Below are 10,127 nucleotides of genomic sequence, written 5' to 3' on the forward strand. Positions count from 1 at the left end.
ACCTTTGAGAAAGAAAGAGGTTAACATGTCAAATAATATGAAGATTACTGAACAGCATGCTCTAAATATAAGGAAGAGCTTTACCAAGGATTTGCCGTTTCACACTGATGACACAGCTTTCGGGAAGGATGTCATCTCCAAAGGTTATCTGAAAGAGTGCCAGCAGAGGATCTGGAACACGGTGGTGGGAACGTCTGATATTCTACATCATGGTGTTCGTCACCCTAGAAAAGGGAAACTTCATGCTGTGTTTGATTGTGGAGCAACTTATGGAATAATCACTTAATGCTCAGCTTTTACAGGGACTAGGCCTTACTAGCTCACTGATTGAAGTTGTAACCAGATTCAGCAAAGAACCACTGGTGACCATGGCAGATATCGAATCAATGTTTCAGCAAGTTAACATACCTGTGGAAGATGCTGATCTGCTGAGGTTTCTCTGGTGGCCTGATCGTGACCTCAACCAAAATGTGGGCATCTCTTTGGAGCAACTTCATCACCAGGTTGTGCCAATTTCACTCTTAGGAAATGCACAGAAGACAATAAAGAACAGCTTTGCCATGAAACGGCAGATCAAGTTTTACATTGCTTCCATGTTGATGACTGCCTTGTGTCAGTGTCCTCTGAGAAAGAAGCAGTTTCACTCTATCATGACCTTGTATTCTTTTGTGCTAAAGGCAGCTATTGACTCATAAAGTGGATAAGCAACAGACATAGTGTGCTAGCTGTGATACCAGAAGAGCAAAGAGCAAAAGACATGAAGGATTTGGGGATTTGGATCAAGCTATACCTCCAAAGGAGAGAGTACTGGGTGTGCAATGATGCATTCAGACTGATACTTACAAGTTTAAGATCACAATCCAAGATAGACCACTCATGAGGAGGGAGATCTTCTTCACAGTTAGTTTTATCCATGATCCTTTAGGAACCTTGAGTCCAGTGGGGCTATCTGCTAAGAAGATCCAGCAAAATCTGTGTAAGGAAGGGCTTGGTTAGGATATGTAAGGAAGGGCTCAGTTGCTCATGAGTGAACAAACTGGCTGGAAGAACTCTTCAAGTTAGAAAGCTTGGATGTCTGCTACCCGGTTACAACACTTTACAGACACAAGCGAAGATGGCTATGGAACAGTGACCTCCCTATTGTTACATAACACACACTCTCAGGTGTACAGTGCTTTTATTATGGGAAATTTAGGGTAGCTCCATTAAAGTCAGTTTCCATCCCTTGTATGGAGCTCGCTGCTGCTACGACAGCAAGCTGCATGGATACATTGTGGAGGACGGAGTTGCACATACAGCTTCATGACTCCGTTTTTTGTAATTTCTGAAGCTTTGTTTGCAATGAAGGTTTGAAACCTGGAAGTATATTAAGAATGAAACTTCTAGGTTCCAAACCTTCATAGCAAACAGAGTTTCAGAAATTCAAAAGGTCTCATAAACATCTCAATGGAGGTATGTAAACACTTCAGGTAACCCGGTAGATGAGGCCTCTAGAGGGTTGATGGTGAAATCATTCCTGAAGAATGAGACATGGATGTCAGGGTCTCAGTATCTTCTTCAGCCTGAGAGGGAATGGTCCATGAATCACAATTATTCTGCAGAACATCCACCAGAAGTTAAGAGGAGTGTTACAATGAATGCCACACAGATTGAAGAGGAGGTGGATACAGTAACAATCCATCATGTCTCATCTTGGACCTGTTTGAGGAAGACAATGACCTGGATTTTTAGATTTAGGAACCTGCTCTTGTTCCTAAGTCGGAAGAGGAGGCAATTGAACATTGCTCTTGCTCAGTCTGACTTGGATAAAGAAAAACAAGAGTATTCTTTGAAGAGAGAGATTGTGAAGGCCGAAGGTCATATTGGCTGAGATTGTCTCTCAGTGGAGGAGCTCAGAAAGGATGAAATGGAGATCATTGGGTTTTTCCAATGAAAGAGTTTTTCAGATGAATTCAATCACAAACAAGAGAAAATCTGCAGATGCTGGAAATCCAAGCAACACACACACACACAAAATACTGGAGGAACTCAGCAGGCCTGGCAGCATCTATGGAAAAGAGTAAACAATTGACATTTCGTACCAAGACCCTTCATCAAGCCTGGTGAATTCTCAAAGTTGCCAAGGGGAGAAAGTGTGAAAAGGAACAGCCGTATTTTCAAGCTCAATCCAGTACTTGAAGATGGTGTCTTGAAAGTTGGTGGACAGCTTAGTAAGGCAGCCATGCCCTAAGAGTCTAAACATCCTGTTACACTGGCAAAGGATCTTCATATCTCAGACATCATTCTGAGACATGTTCATCAAGAGGTGGGACATGGTGGCTGTAACCAAGTTATCCAGGTTATGCCAAAAGTGCTGGATTCCAAGTGCTAGTACAGGTATAAGAAAAATCCTGTCTGGATTCCCAGTGCTAGTACAGGTATAAGAAAAATCCTGTCTAAGAGTGTTGTTTGTCAATAGTTGTACACAGCTTCAGGGTGCCAGCACATGGCAGATCTACCATCTCACCGGGGTCTCACCAGATGAACCTCTATTTACTTGTGTAGGGATGGACTACTTTGGGTCTTTTGAGGTGAAGAGCAGGAACACAGTGAAGAGGTATGAGATCATATTTACCTGTCTAGCTATACAAGCTGTTCACATCAAAGTGGCATCTTCTTCAGGCACAGATTCCTTTGTTAATGGACTTCAATGCTTTGTAGCAAGATGAGGACAGATTCATGACCTGTGCAAAACTTTGTTGGAGCTGAGCGTGAGTTGCAAGAAGCCACTGAGAAGTGGAATCGTTCATGGATCAGTGATGTCCTAACCCTAAACACCACCACCCCCATATTGTCCATATTGTATTTTGTGGCGTGTTTATTATGGCAATCTGTCATGTGGGTTGGGGCATGGCAGAAGAAAATGAGTATAGTTACACGTTAGTTTGGTTTTGTCTAGTTGAGAGGGAGTAAGCCACAGGGTAATTTTTTTTGTTGTATGCTAATTTAGTTTGGCCTCTTAGTTAAGCTAGTTGGGAGGTTATCTAGATCATTATTAGACCACTTGAATACATACAGAACACTAATTTGAACGCTGATTTGAATGCTAAGATTGCCATATTGCTCATTTAGTTTTGTTAGTTTTTTATCACTACAAGATTGTTCGTCTTTGCTGAATTTGTAATAAAGGATCAAAAGCAGCTTTGTCAACTTTGAAACTTTGTTATTTTGGAAGTGCTTCGTACAGTATCAATCTCCTGGCTTAGTCTGTCAGTGGTTATGGTTTGTTTTAAAGTAAATGCTACAGGAGGAGCACGGAGGCTATGGTCTGGGTGCAGGTCAATGGGACTAGGCAGATTAGTGGCTTGGCACAGACTAGATGGGCCGAATAGCTCATTTCTGCGCTGTAACATTCTATGCTGGAATGACTCACATTAAATGTGCTCTGTTTGCATAATCCCTTTAGAAACATTGCTCCCACATTCCTTTTAAACTCACTGAGGCCCTGCCTCCATGTTTACTTTAAGCTCACCTCGTTCACTGGAGAGTGCTTTTAAACATTGCACAGCAATGTAAAAAGTGAATTAAAAGTGAGTTGGGATTTTCGTAGTCCCAAATATCCACGACCATGGGTTTCAGATTTTCAGAGTTTTATTGTAATCTTAAATGGTAGAGAGGTAGGGGAAGGACTGGATAGGGTAAAGTGAGGCCAGTGTTGCTCAATTTACAGAGTTGCTTTGTTAATAGATAAATGAGAGCAGTTACAGAGAAGGAGATTGGTGTTGGTCCACATCAGCGCCAACCTCACAGATAATCTAGACCACTTGGCAATTCGCATACAGATATACAAAGGACACCATCTCCCTGCACTGCATTCAGCTTTGCATAACATCAACAAGAATACATAAACTGGTATTATAAATTACTGCTCAGGTTTCAACAAGATCACCTCTCGACCCCTGGATCTTGGCCTTGGGGCTCCATCTGCAACTGGCCTCCAGACTTCGGCAGAGCTCAATCATTTAGAATGGGTCATAACGTTTCATCCAACCTGTCCATTAAAACTGCTGCTTCCCAGGATTGTGGGTGCTTAGTTCCTTGCTCTACTCTCTGTATACTCATGGCTATTGTCCAAATACAGTGCCAACTTAGTCATTAACTTCAGCAATGATTCCCCTGTTCCCAGCTGGATCGAAAACAATGATGAGGTAGAGTATAAGAAGAGATCGTAAACCTGACGTCTTGTTGTCAGAACAGCAACCTAACCCTTAGCATCAGCAGTATGAAAGATCTGGTGGTTTACCTGAGCGCCAGGAGGAGGAAGACCAGTTCAAAGTAAATTTTTTATCTAAGTACATGTATGTTACCATATACTTGGTTGAGATTTATTTTCTCCAGACATTTACAGGACAAAATAAATACAATAGATTTTTTTAAACTGTACTTTAAAAGACAAACAAGTCAAACTGTGCAAATAAAAATTGAAAAACTGAAAACGAGTTGTTAAGTCTTTGAAAGCGAGCCTGTAGGTCGTAGAATCAGTTTAGAGTTTTGCCGAGTGAAGTTATCTATGCTGGCTCAGGAGCCTGGTGATCAAAGGGTAATAACTATTCCTGAACCGGTGGTGTGGGACCTGAGGCTTCTGTAGCTCTTGCCCAATGGTTTCAGATTCATTTATTCATCACGTGCACATTGAAACATACAGTGAAACATGTTGTTCGGTAGTAGTGAGAGGGAGATATGGCTCGGATGATGGATGCTGCTTTCTTGTGGCAGCGCTCCATGTAAACGTTCTCTGGTGGGGAGGGCTTTGCCTGTGATGGACTGGGCCTTAGCCACCACTGGGCTTCGGTGTTTCTGTACCAGGCCGTGATACAGCCAGTCAGGATACTGTCCACTGTGCATCAGTAGAAGTTTGTCGAAGTTTTTGGTGACATGCTGAATCTACACAAACCTCTAATAAAGTAGAGGCACTGCTGTGGCACCTTTGTGATGACACTTGTACGCTGGTTCGAGGATACGTTCCAACTCCGAGGAATTTAAAGCCACTGACATTCTCCACCTCAGTTCCCTAATGAGGACAGGCCCATGGACCTCCTGCTTCCTCCTGTAGCTGATAATCAGGTCCTTGGTTTTGCTTCTGTTGAATGAGAAGTTGTTGTTGTGGCACCATTCAACTGGATTTTCTAAATGTCGATTTGTCACCACCTCACCATCAGTGATGTCACCAGCAAGCTTAGATGTAGCATTGGATGCATACTTCGCCAGGCAGTCAGAAGTATAAACTGAGTAGAGAAGGGAGTAAGCACACAGCTCTGCTCTGTGGTTCACCTGTGCTGGTGGTGAGTCTAGAGAAGTTTTTGCCAATCCATATTAACTGGGATCTACTAGTGAGGAAATCGAGGATCCTGTTGAACAGGGAGGGTACCAGAGTCCAGATTTTAGAGCTTTCAAAGCGAAGATGGTGTTGAATGCCAAGCTGTAATCAATGAAGAGCATCCTGATGTGTCCCTCTTCATAGTCCAGATATTCCAGAGCTGAGTGAAGAGCCAATGAAATTGTTGTGAATGGCACCGATTGTTGACTTGTTGTGATGATAGGCAAATAGGAACCGATCCACGTGTTCCTTAGGCTGAGGAGGTGAGCACAATGCTGTCCTCATCAACTGAGCTGCTGGAGAGATGGTCGACAGTTCAGAGGCATCCATATCAACAGCAACCTCACCTAGTCCCTCCAATGCAGGGATCAAGAAAGCACATCAGCATATTTACTTCCCTAGGTGTCTGCGAAGATTCTACTTGCCCACGAGGAGTCTCTCAGCCTTCTACCGATGTGCTATGGCAAATATCCTGAGAGGTTGTACCTCAGTCTGGTATGGCTACTGCTCTGCTCTGGACTGACGGATCATGCAGGGAATGATAGTAACAGCTCATTCCGTTGTAGTCTTACTTCTTTCTTGCACCCAGTTCATCCTCGCTGTGCATTGCCTCAGGAAGGCTGATAGTATTGTCAGCAAAGTCTCCACCCCCCCCCCCCCCGACTATTCTCACTTTTATCTTCTGGGAGAGCCTAAAGGAGATTAAAAGCTTGGATGTCCAGACTTCAGAACAGTCCCTTCCTCACTGTTCCAATCAGGGCTTTCACATGGCGCTCCATGTTCTCGTTCTCTTAGTTCTGCCCCTCTGTTTTCCGTCATTGTCAGTTTAGCAAGACTCCAGACTGCATTACAATCTTTGCACCACTCATGTATTTATTGTTACCCTGTTTGCTGTTTACTTTGAAAGCTTCACACACAAAAGGAATTTCATTACACGCTGGTGTATATAACAATAAACTAATCTTTTTTTACGGGTCTTAAATTCCTTTATCTATTTTAGATGTTTATTACAGAAAGATGGTATCAAGATAAAAATGACAAAATAAATTTTAAAATAAGTTCCCACTATTACAATTTCAGTTTAACTTCACACCCTTTTTACGTATGCAGTATGAAAATAACTGAAACAAAATATACAAAACCAATATGATAGTGGCAATTATTTGACACGCACGTGCTTAACTTTCAAACTAGGCTGGACCTCAAAATTAGTTCTCCTCGCTCACGCTAGTAGGCCAATTAAGGAACTTTGCAATCACTCTATTCGATCAATTTTACTTGCAAACATCTTTCCTCACCAAACCTGGGAAAAGCATTCAAACATCGTCCTTTCTCGAACATGGCAGCTCTTCACAATAAACTAATCTAATACAATCCAATTCCAATATAAAGCTGTGAGATGCTGTGAAACTTTGCTCTGGAGTTGGAAGAGATATCTCCAGAATCATTATAACTTATTATTGTGACACTCTCTGCAGGAGCTGAAGGTCAATTTCTCATTGAAGGAGGTACAGTCCTCACTAACTGAACGATTGGGTCCCAGTAACAGCTATCCGTACGTTGAGATTAAACTGGGGGACCTGATGTCTCAAGAAATAATGCAACTTCAGCTTGACCAGGTATGGGAAAGTTGTGTGAGAACATTGCTTATCTACAAATAATTTGACATAAAAACAAATCTGCTTCTTCCATAATGCGTGTCCATCACCTAAGGCAGATTCCTGTAAAATCTGTCCGGCTCATCCAGAAGTGAATATGATTTCATGAAGGATACAGGATATTAAAAGAGAAATGCTGTCTCCTCTCCCCGCTCCACCCCCCCGCCCCCCCCAAGATCAGCCTGGGCCAATGCAGACTTCTCAAGACAAGTCTCCAAAATGGTCACTCTTTTAGAGGAGAATTTTTGTGGCTTTCTTATGTGTGCTGTCATACTTTAATGCAAGCTACTGTACACAGTAACCCCAACCCCCCACTGTCTGAACAAGTGGTATGAAATCCAATCATTTATGCAAGTCATATGATGGAGATGTAGGGAAAATGTTCTTTTTTCCGCTGAGAAGGTGCAAAGCTGCAGTCCAATTAGTGCAGTGGTGCTAAGCTCTCAGTGATTTTTTTAACAGGAACACTGAACAGGAGGATAAACTGCAAAACTTTGCATGCTCAGACTTCTAGTATTCATGATGTCGAGAAAGGAATTATAGAAATTTACTGAGCAAAAGGTTGCTATTTGGTCTGTGCTGGCTCTTTGGTACAGCAGTTGTACCTGGAGAAAGGAATAGAAATGAAAGGTGATTAAGCTCTCGGGACATGATGATTGGCCTTCGAAGATGTTGAAAATGGTGTCTCTGGAAATGCACCAGCTGCATTCAGAATCATAAGAGCCAGCACTGGATAGTTTCATAGGGATGGCGAATAAGTTTTAGCATTGTCACTGTTTACATCTCATGAATGGATAAGGAAAAAACATTTCAGATACAAAAATGGGTCTGTATAACTTCTATGAGTAAAAATGAACTATTGTTCTGCGACCATTGTGGTTCAAAGTCACACTGGAGACACTGTTTGCATGAGCACTTCCACAAGTATTATTTGGGGGTAGTTTTTATGACAGGAAAAAAATGCTATAGCAAATGAATTTGGCAGACAAATTTCTCAGTTGTCTCTTAACACGTAAAAATAGGTATGGTGTTGTTCTTCTCTAGATAAGCTTTCTCGTCAGCCAAATAGCACTCTTTAGCTTTGCATTTCTGGGCAGAGTGGTCAGGCTGTTGCCACTTTACCAGTAGAGCTGTCCATCACAAATCCAGTTTACTGAGAGCATTGCGAAGCCCTGGCTGATAGCTGCTCATTCATGGCAGGTCCTGTTTTGTATTACTGAACTTCCTGTACAAAGACTCATTGCTATGAAGATGTGCTACAAAGTCATGAAACACTTAGTTTCCAAAGATGCTGCACACTATCAGCAAACGGGAGTATCACACCTCACCTGAATTTAGACTGATGGAGTTTCAGAGTGTGTGATCTGATTCTGCTGTGGCATAGCACTGTGTATGCACGAGTAATTGCTAAGGAACCATTGTCCACAAGAAAAGCTTGTCCACAAGAGCAACCTACTCAGTTTGTTTGATTCCCCATGGAATTCAAAGTACTAGAAGAGTGAACTGATTGGGATGTTAGTCCGTGGAACAAGTAAAACTGATAGGGAGTAGAGAAGCCTTTCAAAGGCTCAGTAGGCAATGCATCAGCAAGATCTTCGCAAATGACGTTAGTTTCCCAAGTTAGCAATGGAAAGGATGTACCACTGCTTGCAAGATATCGATAGGTGATTTTCCACAAGTGTGGAAAATCAAGAGGACAGAACCTAGAGTTGCACACTCCACACATGAATATTCTACCAGCAATTGCTCTTCAAGCTTGTGTACAAAGGTGGCTTGTGTCACGTGTACTTCAGATGAGTGTTCCAGCCACAACAGAGTTACTTTGAGATAAATAGGGTTAACATACAATTCACTCCTGTTCTAATAAAATGATGGAACAGCTTAAAGGGCTGAATAGCCTTTTTAGGATGCATTGTGCTGGGTCCTCTATTAACTACCTGATACGTTCTCCTGCAGGGTCTGGAAATGTGCCGAGTTACAGCCATGCACATGGAGGCGATGCTATTGGCCCGAGAGAAGAGGCTAACCCTCCCACCCAGTGAGATTACCTTGCTCTGAAATGGCCCTCGTTTAGCCAGCTGATCCGAAAATAGGAACTGCACCCTCATCATTTCAACAGGCCGTAAAATGAGCATGTGAACACTCCAAAAATAAACATGTCATCTGTTACATTATAGAAGATAAGATATTAAGTATCAAAGAAATGTAAAAGCAAGACTGTCAACCTCAATAAAAATAATTGAAAACAATTATTTTTAAAATTTTTAGCTGTCAAATATTGGTACAGTGAGAAAGTGCAATAGTACAACATCATTTATTGAAGGTATATTTTGAATATGTCCATTGAAATAGGAATATAATTTTGAATCTTTACAACAGCTTCTATCTATTATGAGTTCTATATTTACACCCAATCTCTATATTTTTAAATAGAATTGAAAATCTTGGTGCATGCATTGTTTCAGAAAATGTGGTATATTTTTATAAAGCTAGAGTTGAATCATCTATTGAATATTTGTATTAGTTTCAACAGGATCCAAAAAAATTACTTTTGTTTTGTACAATTTATTGCATAAATGTATTTAATCACTTGTTTTTTGAGAACACAGAGAAGAACTGCTTCCAATTGCTTTGACTTTTATTTCCCAGAAAACACATATTAATAAAGGATTAGCATTTATAACATCTGCAATAGTCATTTTTAAAGAATATTTTAACAGGTTTTCTCCATTTCTTAAGTAAATATTTAGAAAAATTCACTCTGTTTGCCCCTTGCACTGAAGCACTCTGGTTCTGTCAGCTGTGTTAAGTCTGGGGAGGACAATCTCTGGCCCCACCGACGTGTGAGATTGAGGCACAAGCCCGCCCCAAAACCCCGTTTGTGAGGATGCTGTTTAATTCATTACCCTGTTACAAATGAGTGCCACAAAATAACAGACAGTACACCACATGCAATTAAAAGATTTAGCTTTATAATTCTTAATTTGACTAAAGGGTTAGCAAAGAAAAGAACGAGAAAAGAAAAGGGCCCAGTTTAATGAAACAGTCTAATATGCACAAGTTGGAGATCACGGTTTCTCCAAGTCACGGATACTCAATTGATCTCACCCCGG

At 41.4% G+C, this 10,127-nt stretch overlaps 1 protein-coding gene across 1 annotated transcript in view; it reads left to right on the forward strand.

The window, feature by feature from the left end:
• myo15aa (myosin XVAa) overlaps positions 1 to 9,676 on the forward strand; it is a 285,041-nt gene extending 275,365 nt beyond the window's left edge. The window contains exons 65-66 of the mRNA XM_059979671.1: positions 6,835 to 6,975; positions 8,971 to 9,676. Coding sequence (XP_059835654.1) covers positions 6,835 to 6,975; positions 8,971 to 9,072 — 243 coding nt within the window. The 3' untranslated portion in view covers positions 9,073 to 9,676. The remainder of the gene's footprint in view (positions 1 to 6,834; positions 6,976 to 8,970) is intronic.
• Positions 9,677 to 10,127: the final 451 nt, after the last annotated feature.

This window comes from Hypanus sabinus, chromosome 9, assembly GCF_030144855.1.
Source record: "Hypanus sabinus isolate sHypSab1 chromosome 9, sHypSab1.hap1, whole genome shotgun sequence".
Lineage (NCBI taxonomy): Eukaryota > Metazoa > Chordata > Chondrichthyes > Myliobatiformes > Dasyatidae > Hypanus > Hypanus sabinus.